This window comes from Coffea arabica, chromosome 11c (assembly GCF_036785885.1).
Source record: "Coffea arabica cultivar ET-39 chromosome 11c, Coffea Arabica ET-39 HiFi, whole genome shotgun sequence".
In the NCBI taxonomy this organism is placed as follows: Eukaryota; Viridiplantae; Streptophyta; class Magnoliopsida; order Gentianales; family Rubiaceae; genus Coffea; species Coffea arabica.
The window spans coordinates 24,731,625-24,757,121 of NC_092330.1; the positions used below are offsets into that span (position 1 = coordinate 24,731,625).

The following is a 25,497-nucleotide window of genomic DNA, read 5'->3' on the forward strand; positions in this document are numbered from 1 at the left end:
CAGAAATTTTTCCCTTTTCTTCTGCCTCGGGACGTCACAAAGCTTAAGGTAGAATCACCAATAATAATATACGGAGTAAAGAAAAGAAGTCACTTCCATACAAAGTGTTCAATCTTACACCACAAGATGCAAAATACATTCACTTTCTCAAAATATGCAACTTCCAAATTGTCTAGTCAAATACATTCAAATTCCTAATCAAAAGTTCATCCAAATGGCTTCTCCAAGTGTCACCCCATATCTGTTCCTATTAAGGAAAATAAATCTACGGGGTGAGTGATTGCTTGTGAGGCCAAGAAACACACATGCAAGCACGTAATTCAAGTAGCAATCACATTTAGCAAATAAAATAGTAGTATTCAAGTAATTAACAATTCGAGTGAGAAAAGTAAATAGAAACAATTCAAGGATCTGGAAGCTCTCAAGAGCTAGGTTCCACTTGCTTTGCCAATGCTCGATCAATTACCTCCCCGCGATGACACTCCGTCAACCGAGTCGGTATTAAGTTCGTAGAAACTTCACTTACTCTTCCCCGTTCACCATCACATACCCCTGTACCGGGCTCGCTCTTCTTTGTATAAGGCGATACCGCTCGAGTATGCCAGGCGAGATCTCTCCAATAGATCAAGCCTATCATTTTTTTCTCATGGCTCACCAAACTTCACGACCAAACCCATGCCGACTCGAGTCGCAATGTTGGCCGATGAGTTTGGGCGTCCCCATCATTTCAATTTTTGTTGAGGAGATTCGCTCCAGTCGACGTATGCAGCCATAGCATACAATTCAATTCAATTAATGCAATTCAATTTAGTCAATTCACTTCAATTCAATCAATTCAATTATGATTCATTTAAATGAGATTGAGTGCGATAAAGTACATACTCGACTCAACAGTTATAAGCCATTCAATCTATAGAACAATTCACATAATATCAACAAGTCATACACTTGACACTCACCAATTAAATTAAGAGAATAAGTGCTGAAACAAGTGTTTAGGCATCCGCTTCTAGTTCCTCTTGAAGATCCCCTTGAGCGCCTGAGCAAATAACAATTGGCTATGACACACTATTGTTTATAAACCCCTCGTTAACAAGGAAGGTTGTATACTTGTATAATACTAAGAAAATATCATGAAAGAGAGTCTTAATTACTCGTAAATCGAGACACAAAAGTGGGGTTTAATAACACAAGGAAAACTAATTTTTTTCCTCTTTGAAATCAAATGTAACATGGTCAATCAATATCGAAGTGTAGTGAAGAGTTTCTAAAACTTATTTTTCCAACAAGTTTGAAGAATTCAGTTTTAAGGGACAATTTTTGAAAAATCGTATCTTGCACTCAGTTGGTCCAAAATTGGAAAACTTGGTACCGTTGGAAACTAGTTTCAAAATACTAAAAATTCCTAGAAGACACGTTTCTAAGATTCTAAGTGGAAGACATTCAAATTTCAGCTTAAAGTGGCTGACTGATACTTACAAGACAGTTTCAGTCTTAGTTTTCGGTAAATTTTGGAAATTCGGTAAAATTCACAGAATGTGACCTAGCCTCCAAAATTCGTAACACAATAAGAAGTCCAAACAAGGTTTCACATGCAACAAATGGAACCAGAATCAGAGTTTTGAGCGTCAAGATATACCAACTCAAAGTTGGTCAAAATAAGGATTGTTCGGTCCATTTTCCAGATTTGAAGAACAAATTTGGCACATCATTTGTATATTCAAATGGTCTTACAATGACATCAAAATTGATACAATTCACCTTCCATATAAGTACTAATCCTCTATCAAATTTCATGTAAAAATTCAAATGGAAAGGTAGTTAACAAAACTACCAAAGTTTAAGGAATTTCCAAGACAAATCTATCTTCTTGCTTCCTTTTCTTTTTTCAAACATTTTACCCAATGAAATCAACTCCAATCTGACTCATTTATGAAACCAAGACCCAAGAAACATTTAATATATATTTGGTAGGTGATTGACACCAAAATGTTCAAAACAACATGTCCCAAGTCAAGCTAGGCCATTAGGCTAGCAAAATTAGGGTTTTCTAACTTTGGTACAGTTCAAGAATTAGACCAAATATCACTCAATACAACTTGAAATTCAGCATGGTTGGTGGCGTTGGAAACTAGATTCTAAATCTACATTTTATCAAAAAAAATTGTTTCAAAATTCAGTTTGCAAATGAGAGAAATTAGAGCTACAAGTTGCAGCTTCTAACTTCCTCTGGGTTGGACAGTTCAGCAGAACAGCCAACTTTGATCAATCGCTATAGATGACTCAGTTTGAATTAGAAGGTGCATTTTACACTGTTAGAAAATTACAGATGTCTAGTTTCAAATTCCGTAAACGGCACTTGATTTCAACGTCTGAGTAGAGAGTTATGTTCTTTCAAAAAAATGCTGCCTGTGGACCACTGCTTTGCATTTTTCCAAATTTGTTCTTGGCAAAACTGAAATTTTTCTCAACCAATACAAATGATTTTTGGTTAAAACTTTCTACACATACTATATATAACATATATATCAGTTTCACAATCATTTAAGCCCCCAAAATTTCAAATATAGGTATGGTAAAAACAGGACAGATTTGCCTAGCATTCCCGCGAAATTTTTCCTTCGATTCCTCTCTTCCTTTTCAAATCTTAACACTCATCTACACACCAACATTCACCACAAACACATTAACACGCATATTATCATCATATCAGCCCATACGACCAAGGTGGGATTTCATAGAGCTCACTTCGACCATTCCAATTCAAATAACAACATCAGTAATGAAGCTACAAGCTTCATAGCCAAGATTAAACCCACTAAAGCCGAGATTAAAAGATTGGATGATTACCTCCTAATTCTTGACAGAAACCAGAAATTTTTGCACCTCTAAAGCCCCAAGAAAACCGTGAGATGATGACTTTCTTCTAGCTTAAGTGGATCTCCAAGAAATTTTGAGGTTGGATGCCAAGTTTAAGGTGATTTGGAGTAGGATTTGGAGTGAAATGATGAAGGGTTTTCTTCTTCTTCCTTGCTTGGAGGTTGGCCGGCTACGGTGAGTGAAGAGAGAGAGAGAGGCTGATGAATGAAGCTTCTTGGAGAAGCTTGAGTGTTTGTGGTTAAAATTTAAGAAAAAGGCAACTATGAATAGTGCACCCACGTGCGCGTTTCGTGTCCGTTTTCTCTCGGTTTTGTTTCACTTATGCACTAAACCTCTAATGTAACTCCTTTGATACTATAATTATTCACTCTTATTAGTCTAGTATAAGTTTTTTAAATCTCCATTTATCCGTTCCAAGTCAATATATGCGAACTTCCGATTCGCGCGCAATAAGGCGAACTTTAAAAGGAATTCATGCAATGATGATATATGTAACTACTGCTAAGGTAAATAATTATAAAAATAACTATTTTTGAAATAAAAACATGAGCCCTCACACGAATCCAGTAAATAAGAAAAATTATGCCAGTAAATAAGAAAAATTAAGAAAATTTTTCGGGTCCTCACAAAAGTGGAGTTTGTCAAATGGACAAGCCAACCTCCAGTCAGGCTAGTGCAGTGGCCGAGAGTTCCAGCTAGGGTTTATGCCCTGGATCATCAGCAAGTTCCCAATCCAATGGAGGTTGTAGAAGGTACTATCCTTATTTTTCATCGTTTAACCAAAGTCTTAGTTGACCATAGTGCTTCACATTCGTTTGTGAGTCTTGCTTTTATGTGTGGGGTAGATATAAATCCGGTTAGATTACCTTATGACCCAGAGGTTAGAACACATATGGGAGACAAAGTCTGATTACTAATTTGGTATCTAGGAATTATGAAATCTGGATTGGAGAAAGGAAGCTATTGGTAGATTTAGTAAGTTTGGACATCAAAGGGTACGATATTATTATAGGGATGGATTGTTTAGCTCGATATCATGCTAACTTGAACTATACGACGAAAATTATGAAATTTTGCATTCCGGGGGAAGCAACGTTAAGATTGGATATAAAGGGAAGATTAGCTTCATCTATCCTCATTTCGGAATTTCGGGTTAGAAAGTTAATAAGTAAGGGAACTCAAGATTATTTAACTTTTCTAATAAACCCTCCAAGTGATAAAACGAAGTTGAAAGATGTGCCAATAGTGAGAGATTATCTCGATATTTTTCCAGAAGAGTTAGAATCCTTACCTCCCGAGCGAGAGATAGAGTTTAAGATTGATTTAGTGCTAAGGACAGCTCCAATTTCTATAACCCCATATTGGATAGCCCCTATGAAACTTAAGGAGTTAAAGATTCAATTACAATATTTGTTAGAGCGGGGATTCATTAGAGAAAGTGATTTGCCTTGGGGAACGACCGTATTATTTGTCAAGAAAAAAATGGAATTTGAAGTTGTGCATAGACTACCGAGAGTTGAATAATGTGACAATAAAGAACATGTATTCTTTACAACTTATTGATGAACTGTTTGATCAGTTGCAAGGGTCGGTAGTATTTTCTAAATTGGACCTCAGGCAAGGGTATTATCAGTTAAAAATTAGGAAGGAAGATGCACCGAGAACTACTTTAAACTCGAGGTATAGGCACTTTGAATTTGTGGTGATGCCCTTTGGATTGACTAATACTCCTGCCGCATTCATGGACTTAATGCAGCAAGTTTTTAAAACCAAATTTGGATCAGTTTGTGGTGGTGTTTATAGAAGACATCTTGGTGTATTCTAAGACTTGAGAAGATCACGCCCAACACTTGAAGATAGTGCTACAAACCCTAAGAGAGCACCAATTGTATGCTAAGTTCACTAAGTGTGAATTCTAGTTAGAGAAAGTGTTCTTTTTAGGGCATAAGATTTCTAAGGATGGGATTTCTGTAGACCCAACTAAGGTTGATGCCGTTACTGAATGGAAACAACCAGAGACCCCTACGGAGGTTAGAAGTTTCTTGGGTTTAGCGGGATATTATCGCCGATTTATTAAGGATTTTTCGAGGATTGCTGGGCCACTGACTAATCTGACCAAGAAGCATGGCAAGTTTATGTGGAATCTTAAGTATGAAGTTAGTTTTCAGGAGTTAAAGAAGCGTTTGACAATGGCCCCGATATTGACATTACCTAATGGGAAGGAAGGATTTATGGTTTACTCAGATGTCTCTAAGGAAGGATTGGGTTGCGTTTTGATGCAAAATGGGAAAGTTATTGGTTATGCCTCTCAAAAATTAAAACCCCATAAATAGAATTACCCGACTCATGATTTGGAGTTAGCTGCAGTTATTTTCGCATTGAAAAAGTGGAGACATTACTTAAATAGGGTGACATTTGAGATTTTTACGGACCATGAGAGTCTTAAGTATCTATTTTCTAAAAAGGAATTGAATTTGAGACAGAGGCGATGGGTAGAATTTCTTGAGAATTATGACTACACCATTAACTATCACCCTGGGAAGGCTAATGTAGTAACAGATGCGTTAAGTCAAAAAGCTAAAGTGATAGGATTAATGGTTAGAGAGTGGAGTATGTTGAAGAAGGTGAGCGAGTGGAATCCTCGCCTAGAGGGACAAAAGGTAGTATTTGGGAATTTGGTATTAAAGTCTCCATTGTTAGAACGCATTAAAGAGGCACAAAAGAAGGATGATATGGTACAAAAATAGTTGAAAAAAGCACAAAATAAGGGAATTTAGGATTTTAAAGTAGGGCCTGAAGGAGTACTGAGATTTTGAGATCGAATCGTGGTGCCCGGTGATGAAAGAATAAGAAGGAAAATATTGGAGGAAACGCACCGATCCAAGTATACGATACACCCTGAGAGTAATAAGATGTATCGAGATTTAAAAAGGTTGTATTGGTGGGATGGCTTGAAAAAAGAAGTGGCTAGATTTGTTCAAACATGTCTTGTCTGCCAACAAGTTAAGGTTGAGCACAAGAAACCTTCGGGACTTTTACAACCTCTAGAGATACTCGAATGGAAGTGGGAACATATTACCATGAATTTCTTGACAGGGTTGCCAAGAAGTCAAAAGGGGCATGACGCGATTTGGGTGGTAGTAGATCAGCTTACTAAGACTGCACATTTCCTGCTGGTGAATATGAAATACCCTTTGGAGAAACTAGCAAATCTTTATATAGATGAAATTGTGAGATTACATGGAATTCTTGTAAGTATAGCTTCTGATAGGGATCCGAGGTTTGTTTCCCGATTTTGGCAAAAATTTCAAGAGACTTTGGGGACCAAGTTAAACTTGAATACATCATATCATCCCCAAACGGATGGACAGTCGAAGAGGACAATCCAGATTTTGGAGGATATGTTAAGATCATGTATAATGGAATTTAGAGGAAGTTGTGTTTATCTCAATCCGTAGCTTTTGATGATTACAAAATAAATGGATGTTACTAATATTCTCTCAATAGACCCTTTCAGAAATGGAGCAAAATTGGTTCAAAAATTAAGCACAAAAGATGCTGAAGTTGTTGTCGGACGCACAAGAAGACTGGATAGGACGTCCGAAAACCTTTGCGGAACTTCGGACGCATGAAGAACTTCACCCTTAGACGTCTGAAGATATTGAGTCATTCCATCTAAGCTCACTGACCTCGATCGGACGCACATCATCAGAGCACCGGACGTCCGACAAGCATTGCGACACTTCGGATGCAAAGCCTTGGAGGCACCGGACGTTCGAAAAGAATTGAAGAAGAATTCTCAATTTCACCTCCTATCTTTGAACGCATACATTGAAGGTACCGGACGTCCGAAATAATTCAAGAAAATTTCTTTAGCTCACTACCTACGCTCGGACGCAAGAAGTTGGTCTACCGGATGTCCGACACTAACAACGGCTAGTTGGCTCTTCAGCTGCCTTCTATCCATTGGAAGTATTAATTCAGAAACTTTTTGGTCCCATATAATAGAACAAAGTCAGCCACTTCAAAGTAACTTTGCACATTTAGACTACATGAGATCTAAAGTGATTTTAGTGTGAAAATACTCTTCAAAGAAGATTTGTACTCTTAGTTGTGTAATTTTCTATAAGTTTTTCTAGTGTGATTCAATTACTTCAATAGTGTAGCTTTGTGAGGGTTATCCGAGTGATAGTAAAATTTTGTTGCTTGACCAAGTGTGGATTGGGGCAAGGAGGAAGTGATCTTTCCTTTGTACACAAAAGATTGGTTGTAAATTGATCAACTCAAAGAAGCTTGCTGTATAAAGTGATATTCAAACTCAAGAGGAGTTTGGTATCTAGTTTGATATTCTATCTCTTTTACTTACTGTTTTGATATATAAATTGCTCATCTCTTCTACTCACAAACACTTGTACTTTCTCATCAATTGCTCCATTGTGTGGTCTTTTAGAAAAAGAGGTCAAGTACTCAAAAAGTGACTCACAACTTGGCCAATTTTTAAACTACCTAATTCACCCCCCTCTTAGGTTGTCTTCGATCCTTACAATTGGTATCAGAATTTGGTCTCCTAGAGATTAAGCTCAATCGGCTTTGGAGTAAAAATGACAACCAACAATGCCATTTTTCTAAAGGACAATCAGTCACTAGACCTCCAATGTTGAATAGATCAAATTATGTGAGTTGGAAGGAAAGAATGATTATCTTCTTACAATCTATTGATATCGAGTTGTGGTTTATTGTTAATGAAGGTCCATATGATGTCTCTATTGTTGATGAAGTCACTCATAGACCGAAATTAAAAACTAGAAATGAGTTAACTGATGATGATAGAACCCACCTCACTTTGAATGCCAAGGTTATGAATGTGTTATACAGTGCTCTAGATTCAAATGAGTCTATTAGAATCAAAGCCTGTAGATCTGCAAAAGAGATTTGGGATAAACTTAGAAAAATCCATGAAGGGAGTGAGAATGTGAGAGAACGAAAAAAATCTATTCTGGTCACTAAGTATGAATCTTTTAAGATGGAACCTCATGAAAATATTGATAAGATGTATTGTAGATTCAATGATCTCATTAAGGATTTAGAAGTGCTGGGAATAGAATATTCCTTAGACGAGAAAAATAGAAAAATTCTGAATGCTTTATCCAAGAATTGGGAGAGTAAAGTGACTGCCATTGAAGAAGTTAGAGATCTAAATTCCATGCCTATTGAATCACTTGTTAATTGTCTAACTTCTCATGAGCTGAAACTCAAGTCCAAGGTGCAGGAGGAAGAAGATGCAAAGGTGGAAAGAGTATTTGCTCTAAAAGCCTCGCAAGATGAAGATGACTCAGCTTCCTTGGATGGAGATGATGTGGAAGTTGATGATAGTGATATTGCACTCATCACAAGAAATTTCAAGAGAATTCTCAACAAGAGGAGATTCAGAAAAGGAGGACCTAGCAATTCATTCCCAAATCAGTTCAATAACTCAAGTAACAAAGGGAAGCAAGAGTTCAATAAGAAGCAAACTGACAAATGTTTCGAGTGCGGCCAACCTGGACACTATGCGAACGAGTTCCCAATGAAGAAAAAGAAAGAAGGAAAAATTGAACGAAAAGCAAAGTCTAACAACTTTCAAATCAGTTGGAATAACTGTAACTCAGAAGGTGAAATCGAAGAAGAAGAAGAATCTGCCCAAATGGCTTTCATGGCTATGGTGATGAAGAGGTAACTGCTTGTAACTCTCAAACTGATAGTGATGATGAATCTGATAATGATGTTAATTCCTTTATGGAAAGAATGCATAACAGCTTGAAAGAATCCTATGTTAGAAATAAGGAACTAAAACAAAAGATCAATTTTCTAATTCATGACAATGCAAACCTTTTTCAACAAAACAAGAATCTAAAAAATGAAAATGAAAACCTGAAAAGGATTGAAAATGAATGGATGATCTTAATCAGTTGATTCAACATAAGAAACAAAACTGCTTTCAAAGGAATGATACAAAACCTTATTTTGACATTCATGAGAAAAGGTTGAATTCTAGTGCAAACGACTTTACCATTTATAAGAGAAGGCAAATCAGATTTGTTAAATCAGAAGGCAACTCACTGACTATGTGCAACTTTTGTTGTCAAATTGGTTACATGAAGAGTAATTGTTATGTGAGGAAGAATATGAGAAATGGTATAAAATGCATGTGAATAGTTAGGCATATGCTAACTCTCAAGAACCCAAAAAGTAAAGGGTACCAAATATTATCTTGTGAACTTTTGTGTAGGTGAACTTGGTGAATATTATCAAGGAATCAAAATGATTCATAGATAGTGGATGCTCAAGGCATATGACTGGTGATCCATCACAATTCATCAAACTCAAGCCAAAAGCACGCGGAAAAGTAACTTTTGGAGACGATAACAAAGCCAAAACTGTTGGAATTGGTGATGTTGGTAAGAATGGTCAAACCTTTATTCACAATGTTCTTTTAGTTGATAATCTGAGCTATAACTTGTTAAGTGTTAGTCAATTGTGTGATAGAAATTTGTTTGTGTTATTTAAAAAGGACACTATCTCTAACTTCTATCAATGTTCTTGACTCAAAATTCAGCACTATCTTCAAAGGAAAAAGAGTTAATGACATTTATGTAGTTATTCTGAAAATATTGATTCTTCTAGTCTTAAATGTCTTAAAGTTACAAATGAATACCCTTGATTGTGGCATAGAAAGCTTTGTCATTTCAACATGGTTTTGGTAAAAGAGATTTTCAAAAAGGAACCTGTTAGAGGGTTGCCAAAAATCAAATTTGAAAAGGATAAAATCTGTGATGCTTGTCAATTTGGAAAACAAGTCAAAGTTTCTTTTAAACCCAAGAACTGTGTTCCTACCACAAAACCTTTAGAACTTTTACATCTTGATTTATTTGGTCCTACACAAACTACTAGTTTAGGTGGCAAAAGATATTATCTTGTTGTTGTTAATGATTATTCTAGATACACTTGGGTGATGTTTCTTGCACAAAAAGATGATGTTTTCAAAAACTTGGTTTCAATATTTGCAAAGGTTCAAAATCTGATTGGGTTGAAAATCATCAAGATCAGAAGTGACAATGGCTCAGAATTTCATTCTTGTGCCTTTTCAAAATTTTGTGATAACAATGGAATTACACATGAATTTTCAATTGCAAGAGTTCCCCAATAAAATGGGGTTGTTGAAAGAAAGAATAGAACACTTCAAGAGCCTGCTAGAACCATGTTAGGTGAGTGCAATTTGCCAAAATATTTTTGGACTGAAACCATAAATACAGCTTGCTATACTATGAATAGAATTCTTTTAAGACCAATCTTAAGCAAAACCTCTTATGAGTTGATGTTTGATAAAAAGCCTGTTGTTGGATACTTCAAAATTTTTTGTTGCAAATGTTTCAATTTAAACATTAAGGAACATCTTGGTAAGTTTGATAAAAAATCTGATAAAGAAATTTTCTTGGTGTATTGTAAGGATAAGAGAGATTTTAGAGTTTACAATCAAAGAACTCTGGTTATAGAGGAAGCTATACATATTACTTTTGATAAATCTAATGGTGATATTTCCAGAAGTTGTGGTAAAGATGATAATGCAGGTGTTCAAGAAGAACTAAAAAAGCTCACAATCAATGACCAAGACACTACTTCACTAGAAAATGACTCAAAGGAAGATGATTCTCAAGACAGTCCAACACTGGAAGACAATGACAAAGATGTTAGTACACCTAACGATCTTCCAAGAGTCTGGAAATTTATTCAAAACCATCCTAAGGAGCTCATCATTGGTGATCCATCCGAGAAGGTCAGAACTCGTTCCTCCTCTAAACAATTGATGGATAATTTTGCATTAGTCTTACATTTTGAACCGAAAAATGTTGTTGATGCCTTGAAAGATGAGAACTAGATTTTAGCTATGAAAGAAGAGCTAAATCAATTTGAAAGGAACAAGGTTGGGACATTAGTTGAAATACCTCAAGTTCATTCTATAATTGGCACAAAATGAGTTTTTAGAAATAAAATGAATGACAAAGGTGACGTAGTCAAGAATAAGGCCAGACTTGTAGTTAAGGGATATGCTCAAGAAGAAGGAATAGATTGTGATGAAACATTTGCACCCGTAACTAGGCTAAAATCAATTAGGATGTTTTTGGCCTTTGCATGTTTCAAGAATTTTAAATTATTTCAAATGGATGTTAAAAGTGCTTTCTTAAATGGCTTTATTGATCAAGAAGTATATGTTAATCAACCTCCTGGTTTTGAAAATGAGATTTATCCTAATCATGTGTTTAAACTCTCAAAAGCTTTGTATGGATTGAAACAAGCTCCAAGAGTATGGTATGAACCCTTAAGTGATTTTTTGATTGAAAATAGTTTTAAAAGAGGCATTGTAGATATTACTCTTTTTACTAAACAAAATTCACATGATCTTTTTGTAGACACCAAATTTTTTATTTTAAACTTTAATTGTTTAATTAATTTAATTTTAACTTTATTTGTTTCAATTTTAGGTTTTTTATTTTTATTTTATTATTTATTTTGTCTTCGGGTCTCTTATTTTTGTTTGATTTAGGGTTAAAAGCATTTTTTTTACATACTAAATTTCAGAAAAAAAGAAAAAAAAAAGAAAATCATCAATCAGAAAAATCCTTTAGCGTTTTATCTTTTATTCCTGGTTTTTCTCATTTTATTTGATTTTAGTTAAAATGTTAAAAAGCCACGCATGCAGCGGAATTACAGAATCATGAAGAATACCATTTTCCACGATTTTTTCGGCTTTTCTTTCTTCCAAACCTTCGGCCACCTCATCCCCTTGGATTCTTATCAAAAACCTTCTGGAACAATAGCCATTGGATGGCCAAGGTAGAGGCATTGAGCTGGGGTGGTTTGTGACCATCCAGATGAGGGTTAAGAGAGATTCATGATGATATAAAAGGAAAAGAAAGGAACAGCGTGAGGAGTTAGGGTAGATAAGGTTGGCGGCTGAGGAACACAGGAGTTTTTGAGGGACGGCTAATGAAACAAGATAGAGAGTGACAGCTGGGGTTGCGTTACAAAGAAAAAAAAAAGAAAAAGAAAAGAAAGGAGAGGAGAACAATGGCAGCTAGGGTTTGGAGTGAGCTGAGAGTTTTGACGGCTAGAGAAAAAATGCAGAGGAAAGCTACGAGGGTCCGAGGACATCTGAAATATCTAGAGGAGAGCTGGGGGGACCTGAGAGAAACAGGAGAGGGAGTGTGTGTGACGGAAGAAAGAAAAACCAGCAAAGGAAGGAGAGCGGAGAGAGTTCTGAGAGGCGATGGCGGAGAGAGTTCTGAGAGGCGATGGCGGAGAGAAATTTGAGAGGAGAGAAAGTGAGAGTGGCGGCTGAGAAAATGGAGAGATGAGAATAGGGAGGAACTAGCAGAAAACAAAATGAAAAAGGAAAAGAGCACCGTTGAAGGCATTGATAGAGAAACAACAAAGGAGGAACGAAGGAGTAGCAGAATCAGAAAGAGAAGATTTTCAGTTGAATGAAGGTCCTTTTATCAATCATCTCAGCTCCTATTTGGCTCTTGAAATGCGTAAAGGTAATAGCTTTTACCTGTTCTTAGTCGCTGAATTCATGAAGTACTGAAGCTTTCTCTCTTGTATGCATTTACTGTGTGAATCTTTTTAAGAAGAAAGGCTGTGATCCATGGATATGTGTTAAGGAAGGTTCCTTTGTTTGTTTCCGGCTAACTTCATCGGTTTTATTCAATTTCCATCCATATTGAATTCTGGATTTCTTGTTATTTTTGTTCTTTGGCTTATAGTGAAGAAATCCATGGGCTTGGACTGTTTTGGAAGGGGATAAAAAAAATTTTGCTCTTTGTGTGAGTTTTAGTCGATGGGTTATCTCAGTTTTCTGTAGAAGAAAATATTCACGAGGAAGGAGGGAAAGCTGTAACTTTGCAGCAGTAGGTTGCGGAATTGTTGAAGTAGTTCTTCGACACTTGCGTAGGAAACTCGATGGGGGTTTAGACCTCGTGGCATACATGACTGCTGTTTATTTTTTAGTTTCCACTTGTTTTAATGCTTTGAAAACAGGTTTCGATGTCTTAAGCTCACCCACAAGGGTTGGAAATAGTTTGATGAGTTTTGTTTGCATGATTTTAGAATGCTTTTGCACCTAGAGTTGCAGCAGCTTTTCCTCTCTTGGATTGCCAAAGTCGACTGTTTTGACACTCTTGATTGTTGTTTGCTGCTTGTTCTTGGTAATCATGTTAGAGTATTGGTTTAGTGTGTTGCCTGATGGATTCGCAAGTTCCACTGAAGTTCATTGTGTGATGGCCCCACCTCCTCCTAAAGCGAACCAGAGGGTTCGGCGGGCCGCCCGCCCAACTCTCGCCGGGACTCAGTCGTTCACTACAGTCCTCAAATAGATTACAATATAAATCTCAAATATTACATCAAATGTTCCAACATTTACATATCAAAAGCGAAGCGTCCACGCTTCCACTACGCCACTCTGATCCATGATCCCAATTCTTATACAAGAGGAATTCCACAACAATAAAATCCCAACAAGCCTTCCTTCGCCACGAGCCTTGTGGAGGGGAATAAAATATTTTTGGGGTGAGCTAGAAGCTCAGCGAGTAACCATTAAAATCAGTAATCAAATCGGTTTCACAATAGTTCATTTCAATGATGTCATAAATCAAATGATAAGTCCAAAAACAATTACAACATTTACAATACATTAAAATGGAGTATCAATAATTCAAGGAACATTTACAATGGAAAGCGATAGTAACATTCATTAAAAGGATACGGGCTCACATGGAGCTATTCGTTTGTTCGTTCGTTCCCTTGACATTTCCCCTTATTCCTCAAATCGTTTGAAAATACATTTTTTGTAAGTAGAATCCCTCGTTCATCCTTTTGTTTGTTCATCCCCTTTTCCGGACGTTGACCGGACTCCACCCATCCAACCATTGGCCGGACTCCACCCATCCGGACGTAGCCGGACTACAAGGTAATACTCGAGTATACCAAATTCACCCAGGGTCACCATATCGCCCGACCGAGTCCGCTTCTGGCTCGAGTCGATCGGTAACAAAGGGCAGTGGCCAATTCAGCCAAAAGGCTTACATCATGCGCAACTAGCATTTAATCATTAATCATTGAAAATTCATATTTATTTAGGTCGAGTGCGATAAAGTACACACTCGCCTAGAAAACTCGTTTTAACAATCATCAAAAGCACTTAACACATTATAAATCAATAATAACAAGCCAATAAGTCAAGAAATACAGCAAACAAGGAACACTCATATGCAAGCACGCATGATATGCAAGAAAACAGTTCAAAAGTAACTTTGGAAACAGTTTAAAGGTAAATAATACAGGAAAGCGGTTCAAAAGTAACTTTGGAAACAGTTCAAAAGTAAATAATGCAAGAAACATTTCACAAGTACTTTGAAAATAGTTTAGGGTCACTCACCTCCATGGCTCAGAAACCATCCATCATATATCATTGCCTTGCTCAAATCCAAGTCTTAGATCACAAACTCAATGCAAACAAGTCCTTTAAAAGTTCGGACAGCACTTCCCCTAAATTTGCTTACTTTTCCAGCCATCATGGCTTCATTATTTCCTCAGCCAGTCCCAAAGGTACACACACAACAACAAGTTCATCCAATAGTCATTTAGCAAGCTCCAAGTAGTACAAAGACAAGTCAAGCTAGGAAAAAGTCTGGAAATGAAAGTTAAGCTCAAAACCAGAAAAACAGGTTTTGACGTCATTTTGCGGTAATGGTACCAAAGGCACTACGATTGTCGGATGAAGGTACAAGACCCACCATTTCGAAGATAAGAGATAGGGCTACAATATTGGAGAAGGTCACTCAACCCAGTTTCGAGTGTAACAAGGTCAAAAATGCAAGATACTACACCAGAATCACAAAACAGATTCACAGAACGCATTCTAGCGGAAACATCATAAATCAGTCTACCTAAGTCCAAATCCAGAAATTCCAAAACCAGCTGAAAGCTAAGAAACAGGGCTACATTTCATCAGAAGACCTCAACAACCAATTCGGAAGCATTCCTGACCAAAACAACCAATTACAGAAGCAATTCCCAAATTCGGGTAAAACCAGGACAGCAAGGGGAATTCCGTTTTTTCACAAGCTACGCTGCTCCGATTGACCTGAACTTTTGTAGGCATCTCTCAAATATCATTCCCTACAACTTTCATGTTTTAACCCAAGGCCAAATCATGTATTTTCAGGATCCAAAATGGAAAAACTACACGAAAACAGAATTCTGGGCGCGAAACAGGTTTCATGGACAGTCAAGGGTATTTCAGTCATTTCACATGCTACAGTGGTCGGATCAAGCTGAAATGTTTCAGAAAACTAGTTTATACCCTTGGCTACAACGTTCATGTTTTGGCCAAAATCTAATTCGGTAAGGATCATGGTGAAAAGTCACGATCAGATTGGGTGAAAAGACAACCCTGTTCACTGAACTCCTACCTAAACCAGTCTGGGTATTTCCGTCTTATCTCAGGCTACTCAGCTCAGATTGGGCTGAAACTTTACAGGAAACTATAAAACATCATTCTCTACAACTTTCATGTTTTGTGTTAAGGCCAATTCGGCCTCTAACTAGGTGCTACAGTGCCAAGTAGAATTGGAAACAAAATGAAACCCTAATCTGAAATTCATGCATTCAAGTGTTAATCCTCCATAAAATCACATCTTTAACCAATACAAACCATTAATTTGACATCATCAAGACCAAAGAAGGAATCCATTAGCTACTCACCTTGGAACCTCAAGAAAGGAAGCAACTTAGCACCACTTTCTTCCAAACCACTTCACAACCAACCTCACAACCACTAAACCAAGGGTTTTTATGGAGAAATTGGAAGTTTAAACGGTTGATTTGCTAGATCCAAGCAAGAAATTGAAGAAACAAGTTGAGAGCTTTCTTTCCTTTGCTTGAAGAAAGAGAGAGTCGGCCAAGCAAGGTAAAATGAAGAAAATTAGGTCAAAATTAGCTTTAAGAAGATATAAATATCTTGGTCAAAAGTCCAAAGGTGAATTGGATGGTGACACTTGTCACCTTTGGGTTTAAATCTTATCTTTTGTCTCTCCAATGATAATCCATATAAGTAACATCTAATTATCTCTTAGCACCTTGTAAAATAATATCATTTAATACAAAACTCCAACAAGTTATCAAAAATATATTGCATTTACCGCACTAGCGGGTCCCACATTCAAAACGCACTTCAAAATTAACTTGGACTAACTTGTACTAGAAAAATGGTTGGAAAACTATATTCCCTTACAATAAATGTATAGGAAATTAATATATTGAAGAAAGGTACAAAATTATAGACAAGGAAACAAAATAATGTCTTGAAAATATAGAAAATTTTTCGGGTTTTCATACTCAATCTTTCGGGGCGTCACACATTGCTGTTGTTTGCGAGGAATGAATTTCTGAAGTTGTAGAATAGGGTTGATTCTTTGAGTTGTATAGTCTCGGCCTGTTTGCTTGCAGTAGTGTCGACCGACCCTTTCCCTTTCCCTTGTATGTTTAGTATGTTATCTTAATGATAAGTTTTTGGCTGGATTCTTGTTTGAGATGATCTTTAAAACTGGCTGCATGATGTTGCCGAAGTTTCAAAGCATGAAATTCGCAGAACATTTTCCAGATTTTTGCATGCTCTTTACCTCTATTTTTGCATTGAAACATGAGAGTTGGGTAGTTAAAAAACTGGAAAGAATGAGTCGTTACATTGCCACTTTGATCCACAGTTGGGTTGGTTGAAGCCATTAGTTATGTTTGGATGGAAAAGGAGTTGCATTCATAGCACTGAAACCACCATAGAAAGTTGCAGACCTATTCCTTCTGTAGATTTGTATAGAATTTACATAATTTCCTTCTAAGTTTTGCTTGTTTGGATGTGAAAGATATGTGTTTTGTTGTTTAGTTCAAGTTTTTGGAGTTTAGATGAGAAGTTTTGATCAAAGCGCTCCTGAAATCTGTATTTGAAACAAAAATTGCAGAAAGAATGTTAGTTACAGAAGCTCATTTCCTTCGTAGCATTTGCATGCATGTTGCATGAGAATCTTTCAAAAAATTGCACTTTACTCCCCTTAGCTTCTATCTCGTTCTACTTAGAAATTATGTTCTAATTTCTTGCAATTAGGTCCTAGAGTAATTGTAATTTGAACAATTACTGGACCTTTTCATTACTTATGGACCTTTGGAGTTCTCAAAATGTTTTAATTGGGCTGGAGTGAGTGGTTAATATTTGCAATTGGGTCCTTGGTAGTTTTTTTTATTTTAGAAATTTGATCAATAATTTACTTTCTTGGAAATTATGCATTATGTGATTTCATTTAAGTTGCAATTGGGAGAGATTTGGTGATTTTGTTTATACTTTACTATTTAATTGGTGCTTTGACCCTTTTTTTGTTTTGACGCTAATATTTCCTTTATCTCATTCCCATTGCAAGGGAGGTAACATCTATCTCCTTGATTTTATTTCTCCTACGTGCTCCTACATGTCTTGTGTGAATATGCATGCTTTAATTCGTTTTTCATTTTATTAGTGTTTAATTGCCTGTTTCATTTTCTTGTTATTTCGCCTTCTTTAATTGGCAAGTCATTTGAGGGCATTCGAACCCCAATTTGTAATAGCTAGGTTTTGGCGCCTCTCTTGAAGACATGTCTTAGCTAGCCAATGTAATAGTTAGAATTTACTTTTCTAAGTCTTCCCCCTTTAGATTGTAGTAGGCATCCCCAATTGTAATAGATAGGGCTTGTGTGCTATGTGTTTGTGTGTGCCTATATGCCTATGTGTTATCCGCTTTCTTAGGGTTTTGCATCTAGATGTCATGATTATGTGCTATGTGTCTATGTGATATTATGTGTTTATTTGCTTTTTTGTTAGTTTTACTTGATTAATTAATTATAACCGATGTGTGACGTCACCACACTAGTCCAATGCTAGTTGTGGTCCATTTCTCGAATCCACACTAGTCCAATGCCAGTTGTGGCCCTTTGTTCCGACTTTTCTCACTAATCCAATGCAAGTGGAAAATTGTAGACAAGGGCTAGTCCAATGCTAGACCCTTAGGGACCTCCTACGCTAGATCATGTTTGTGTGACTACATTACATTCTCATGCATATTTTTCCACCTTTTAGGGTTCTTACCATGTTGCATGACACTTTTCTTATATATGTACATTCTTTATCCCCTATTCCCTTTTATTTATATCCTCTATTCCGTATTTTCCCTTATATGTATATTCCTTACCCCTTTGTGTGGAAACATAACATTAGACTTGCATTTTATTTAAGAAATAGAGTTAGGGTAGTGCATTTGCTTGATTAGATAGGGAAATATCCCTTGAGTATGGGATATGGACGAGTTTGACTTTCTAGCCTTAGCACGCTCGTATTCCCTCTATTAAAGGGAAAATTGAGTCACGAACATTAGTCCCCCGTACCCGACATGATGCATTCCTTTAGGCCACGTATATTTGTATAATTATTTTATTTTCCTTTTTTTTCTTAGAGTCTCATATTTTTGCATTATTCGTGACCTCTCCAAAGAGACCACATTGGACATCACAATCAATGTGATTGGGACCAATTGAGCTTTGAAGAGATATTTTGACCCCCCCCCGATACCCTCTTAGGTCTAGAATATGCATTCATATGGTACATCCAAATGTGAAAAATCTTTACGTTAAAATAAGAAAATATTTGACTAAATCGCGCAACTAGCCTTGGTTAGGTTGAAAGGGTGCCTTGGATTCTTATCCTTGCTTTCCCTTTCTTTAAATGTGACTCCCGAATCTTTTTCTCTGATTTTCGTAGATTTCGAGTCGTTTAAAAAGGGTTTTCTAATTTTTTTTCCTTTAAAAATTCATTATTTAGGTGACTTGGTACACCTTAACTCTATACCAAGTGGTGACTCTATTTTTCAAAAACCCTTTTTAAACTATATTTTGGGTCAAATCGTCGCATTTTCAAGTCCCATTTAGACCCATGTTTTTTCATTTTCTTTTTAAATTAAAAATTCATTTTCCAATCAAAAATTGAAGCAAAGGCCATTTTTCTAAACTTGTCTTTTATTTTTCTTATAAAAAATGGGGCGCGACACTTTTAATTGTGCAAATATATGTGGATGATATTATATTTGATGCTACTAATGAGAGCCTGTGCAAGGATTTTTCCACAATTATGCAAAAAGAGATTGAGATGAGCATGATGGGAGAATTAAATTTCTTCCTTGGACTCCAAGTGGTTCAAACCCAAGAAGGAACGTTCATTATTCAAGCAAAATACACCAAGGAGCTGCTCAAAAGGTTTGGAATAGAAGATTCAAAGCAAGTTGGAACACCTATGTGCACATCTACCAAGTTTGATAAGGATGAAGAAGGTACGAAAGTTGATGAAAAGAAGTATAGATGCATGATTGGTAGTTTACTTTACTTAATTGCTAGTAGACCTGATATCATATTTGTTGTATGCTTATGTACTCGTTTTCAGATTCGTCCAAAGGAATCTCACTTGAATGCGGTAAAATGAATTCTTAGATACCTAAAAGAAACCTTGAATTTTGGCCTATGGTATCCTAAGTGTCATGAATTTCCTTTATGTGGATTTTCAGATGCTGATTTTGATGGTTGTAGGATAGATAGAAAGAGCACAACAGGTATATGTAACTTTCTTGGAAATTGCCTAGTATCTTGGTTTAGCAAGAAACAAAATGCTATTTCGTTGTCTACAACCGATGCGGAATATGTTGCCGCGGGAGCTTGTTGTGCTCAATTATTGTGGATGAAAAACACATTGAATAATTTTGAATTAATGTGTGATTGTGTGCCTATGTATTGTGATAACACTAGTGCCATAAATTTGACAAAAAATTCCATTCAACATTCTAGGACAAAGCACATAGACATAAAGTATCATTTCTGATGCGGATGAGGCCCATGGTGTTCAAGTAGACCCTGTGAAGGTACCCCAAGGCCCAGTGACACGAGCACGATCTAAGAGATTCAAGGAGTAGCTTCAAGCCTTGGTTTATGCCATCCAAACCCAAGAGAAATCGCCCATTGAAGGGATTGAGTTTGGAAGATCCTTGCGAGACTACTAAAGTGTTGCTTACAGTTGAAGATGCAAGTGGTCAAGTCTCAAACGGGGGGTTGGGCTGCAGTTAAGTACCTACGCTGAGCTATACGGGAGTCTCGTTGTCCAGTCAGCGAGTTGGGGGTCTAGGGGGTGACGCACCCCGATTGGGGGGCCCGAGGGCTTCCCGGTGGGGGTTCGGGAGCAACGCCCCCGAAGCTTTCGGCCCATATGTTGTCGGGCTAATATTCGGCCAAGTGAAGGAAATGGGCTGGCCGAATTTCCTTTGTATTTTTTCAAGCTTTATTAGGGTTTAGTCAAGGCTATAAATAGCCCTAAACGATGTTTTACATTGATTTTTGCGATATTATTGATAAAAATTTCAGAATTTCGTTCAATTCTTTGTGGCGAATTCCTTAGCTTATGAAAGCTAGTTTGAACATTCTAGAGTTGATCCTACGATTGTTCGTTGACTTATCAATCAAGCAAACACACTTGATTGTGGCGTCCTCTACCGTTGAATTCACTCTTGAGTCGTCCAAGTTTGGGTTTAACTCCATCAATTCGCAACGTGTTCCTCTAAGATCCAGTATTTGATTCCGCGGCTCACATCAATTTCATTCGCGATCTTGTTCATAAGGGTGAAATTTATGTTCAATATGCCTGTTCAAAAGATCAAATTGCTGATATTCTCACAAAAGTCTTACCATTGGATCAATTTGTGTCCTTGAGAACAAAATTGGGCGTCTCAGAAAAAAATATTCTAAAAATTCTCTGGTCACTCTTTATCGGACGTCCGATGTGTTAAAATGGACGTCCGACAGTGTTCTTGATCTGTTTTCCAGAAAGTTCTGGTTCGGACGGTCATGTCAGACACTTCACTTCGTTCGGCCGTTCGACACCCAAAAACTGCGTCTTATAAGACAGTTCCTTTCTTCATTCAGTTCATAATTCTTACCGTTGTTTCGAATGCAACTCTTCGTCTTCTCCCATTTTCAAAATTCAAATTTGTCTCTCTTCTGAACAAATTCCAAGAAATTGATTTGTCCAAAACCATCATATTTCTATTACCCCTTCATTACCCCTCGTAACTCCCTCCAATTGCTAACTACTCCATAAATCCTAATTCTCACCCGAAACCCTAACCTCTCAAAATTTACTCTCTATGGACGATTCAAGTATCCATTGTAGTTCATACTGCACATTCAATCAATTTGATACATATTTGCATTACGCTCTGCAACAAAAACATACTGCATTGCATCATGGTGAGAATAAGAAGAGGATCTACTGGAGTCGGACGCACTTTCAGGCTTAGAGATGAAGATGTTGAGATTGTCGAACCTTCTACCAAATCTTCCAAAATGGGAACTGGAACTCGCGGTGGAAAGACGAAGCAGTCTGCAAAGAAGAAGCAGAATGTTCAAACCGATGAGCCATCTGTTGAACCATCTGTTGGGCAGATGGAGGAGCATCAAACTAAAGAACATCCAGTTAATGATAGTGAAGAAGAACTGCTGATGCATCCGTCATGAAATCACCCAGAATAATGACAGAATCTCGTAATAAAAAGGGAAAAAGGTCCGCTAAAAGGAAAAGGACTGCTTAAACTAAGGAAAGGCAAACTACTGATCCTATTGTTGAGCAAAGTGAGAAACAATTGGCTGCTGAGCAAAATGTTAAGGTTTAGCAAGCCCCTGTGACTTCCACCAGAAAGTCACCAAGAACAAGATCTGGTGGACAGACCGATGCACCTGTTGCTCAGCGAAGTGCAAAGAAGAAACGAACTGCCAGGGAGCAACTTGAGATTCAAACTGCAGAAGAACCAACCCCCTTACACAAGTTCATTGATGATGATGCCAGGGAGAGATTCGAATGGATCTTGCAGAAAGGCTTTATCACTCAGAAAACTATTATCCCATATGAATCTCGTAAGCTTGACCTTGAACCAGTTCTTAAGTTTTTTGAATTTCAAAAATGGATTCATCTTCTGACCATTCCAAACACATACTATCTTGACATGCTTCATCAATTCTTTGCTAACCTTAGGAAGGGTAGATCACACACTGATCTAGTTTCACGTGTCAATTCTGTTAACATAGAGTTGAACCCTGACATTATCAACACTGTTCTGGAAACCAAAATTGAAGATGATTTTAAAGGAAAAATTGTAAATTTCTTTTCATATGAAGAATATCCTTCTACATATCATCATTTTCATGTTGCTAAATTGATGACTTATTTTCAAACTCATTTTAATACTCCTATTGAGGTAAGATTGGAGGATCTCAGTCCTCAAAACTTGATCATCTTTTTCATACTTTCGAATCTGTTGGTCCCTACTGATGGTCATAGGACTGATGCCAACAAAATGGAGCTTTACCTGTTCTATTGCTTTTTTGAAAAAATCAGAATTGATTTTGGCTTTGTTATGTGCAAATTCTTGTTCAAAATCAGCACTAATAGCCGTAGGAAACTTTCTTATGGAAAATTTCTGACTCCTATCTTTGCTCATCTTGAAATTCCCTTTACTGAAAAATCACCAAAAGAAAGTGCATCAACTGTTTTCTCCAAGGCTTATTTTGAAAGAAAAAATCTGAAATTTTTTTAGGGTCATTGGTGCTACAAGGAAACTGTTTTGGAGTCTAGGAGAAAGAATTTTCATGAAACTCCTGTTACCCCTAGGACTCCTTGAGATCAGTCCATGTTTGTCTCACCTTTTACTATCCATCCTAGAAAGTCAGCCACTAAGTCCTCCTCATCCAACTCTGAGGTCATTTCTTTGCTTGAAGACCTCAAACAACACATCCTACTCCGTGAAGATGGTCTGATGATGACCATGTCATCCGAACAACAAGCCACCTTCATTGACAAAAGGAATCTGCTTGTGCCTCCCATTCCTCAAGACAATGAGAATGCACACCAAAAGGAGTTTAGAACTGAGCCAACAATTGAAACTACTCCAGAGTAGCGTGCCTTCAGCTCTTAACCACAGGACAAGGGAAAGGCTCCAGCAACTGAAGAAAAAATTGAAGAGGATGATGATGAGGACACTGAAGAGGAAGAAGTGGATCCTATTCAGTTTCGCCTAGTAAGAAGGAGGCCTGGATCGTCTAAGATTACCATTTAGGCACTTCTAGGCAAATGCACTTCATGACTAGGATGGTAGTTCATAATAGCCTTTTGGCATCTCTTACATTTTAAACATTTCGTGTGTTTTGTATTAAGAATTCTATTTCCCTTCATCTGTTGGTCTGTGAAACTATTTGGTTATCTTTTATATTTCGAATGAATGTTGCTTTTGTGGATTATCCCTGATTTTTGGATGAATATTGCTTAATTCAGTCTGACCTTTGATTTCTTATATTCACTGGATAAATGATTGCTGTTGACAATTACCAATATTGATGATGCTGTGTTTTGGCTTCTGGTTTTGCTGATAAGTGTTGATAGTATTGCTGATAATTGTTAATAGTTTTGGCTTCTAATATTGTTGGAAATATTGATGATGTGTATCGGATACTGGATTCTGGTTGATTCAATGATGATATAAAGGGGATAAATGGATATGTAATCTATACGTGAGGGGGAATGTCCAGTAATCTATATGTGAGAGGACATTATTAGTATCCACTCCTTGGATGCATCAAGTAAGGGGGAGTTGTGCCCCAATTATTTTCATCAATCCATTGTTTTGTCATCATAAAAAAGGAGGAGATTGTTTATCTCAGTCCGTAGCTTTTAATGATTACAAAACAAATGGATGTTACTAATGTTCTCTCAATAGACCCTTTCAGAAATGGAGCAAAACTGGTTCAAAGATTAAGCATAAATGATGCTGAAACTATTATTGGACGCGCAAGAAGACTGGATAGGACGTCTGACAACCTTTGCGCAACTTCAGACGCATGAAGAACTTCATCCTCAGACGTTCGAACATATTTAGTCATTCTCTCTAAACTCACTGACCTCGATCGAATGCACATCATCAGAGCACCGAACGTCTGACAAGCGTTGGGACACTTCAGACGCAATGCCTTGGAGGCATCGGACGTCCGAAAAGAATTGAAGAAGAATTCTTAGTTTCATCTCCTACCTTCGGACGCATACATTGAAGGTACCGGATGTCCGAAATAATTCAAGAAAATTTCTTGAGCTCATTGCCTACGTTCGGACACAAGAAGTTGGTCTATCGGACGTCCGACACTACCAACGGCTAGTTGACTCTTCAGCTATCTTTTATCCGTTGAAAGCATTAATTGACGAACTTTTTGGTCCCATATAAATAGAACAAAGTCCACCACTTCAAAGTAACTTTGCACATTGAGACTATATGAGATCTAGAGTGATTTTAGTGTGAAAATACTCTTCAAAGAAGATTTATACTCTTAGTTGTGTAATTTTCGATAAGCTTTTCTAGTGTGATTCAATTACTTCAATAGTGTAGCTTTGTGAGGGTTATCCAAGTGATAGTAAAATTTTCTTTCTTGACCAAGTGTGGCTTGGGGCAAGGAAGAAGTGATCCTTCCTTTGTACACAAAAGATTGGTTGTAAGTTGATCAACTTGAAGAAGCTTGCTCTATAAAGTGATATTCAAATTCAAGAGGAGTTTGGTATTTGCTTTGATACTCTATCTCTTTTACTTACTGTCTTGATATATAAATTGCTCATCTCTTCTACTCACAAGCACTTGTACTTTCTCATCAATTGCTCCATCATGTGGTCTTTTAGAAAAAGAGGGCAAGTACTCAAAAAGTAACTCACAACTTGGCCAGTTTTTAAACTACCTAATTCACCCCCCTCTTAAGTTGTCTTTGATCCTTACAAGTTGGAGTCACCATATGACATTGGTCGAGTTTGCGTATAATAATAGTTACCATGTTTCAATTCAAATGGCACCTTAAGAAACACTTTATGGAAGAAAATGTCGATCGCCAACCCATTAGAATGAAGTAGAGAGAGAAAGATTTTGGATCCGACCACTATACCTGGGATTGAGGAAGCATATGAGAAAGTAAAGATAGTTTGAGAATGGTTCCAAACCACCCAGAGTAGACAAAAGAGTTATGCGGATAATAGAAGAAAAGACTTGAAATTCGAAGTGGGAAATAAGGTATTCTTGAGAGTTAAACCCATGAAAGGAAGAGTTGTAGCAAAGAAAGGGAAGAAATTAAAACCAAGGTATATTAGACCTTTTGAGATTCTCCGATGAATTGGGAAAGTGGCATATCAATTGGATTTGCCTGCTAGTAAGTCTAAGATCCATAACATTTTCCACGTCCCTATACTCAAGAAGTATCATCTGGATCCAACTCATGTGATACTGTTGGAAGACATTGAAGTAGATGAGTTGCTTTCGTATGAAGAACATCCTGTGAAGATTTTAGATCGAAAGGTAAAGCACTTGAGAAACATGAAAATTCCTTTGGTTAAGGTTTTTTAGAGAAATCATGACATCGATGAAGTGACTTGGGAGGCAGAAGAGG

At 37.1% G+C, this 25,497-nt stretch overlaps 1 protein-coding gene across 1 annotated transcript; it reads left to right on the forward strand.

Annotated features, from left to right (window-relative positions):
* Positions 1-4,420: 4,420 nt before the first annotated feature.
* On the forward strand, positions 4,421-5,213 carry LOC140016508 (uncharacterized mitochondrial protein AtMg00860-like). Its single transcript, XM_072070040.1, has 2 exons — positions 4,421-4,696; positions 4,800-5,213. Exons 1-2 carry the CDS (start codon positions 4,421-4,423, stop codon positions 5,211-5,213), a joined length of 690 nt encoding a protein of 229 aa, XP_071926141.1.
* Positions 5,214-25,497: the final 20,284 nt, after the last annotated feature.

Coding starts and splice junctions, on each gene's coding strand:
- LOC140016508 (XM_072070040.1), top strand. CDS start 4,421: ATGTATTCTTTACAACTTATTGATGAACTGTTTGATCAGTTGCAAGGG. Junction 4,697..4,799: donor TTTATAGAAGACATCTTGGT/GTATTCTAAGAC, acceptor TGTGAATTCTAG/TTAGAGAAAGTGTTCTTTTT.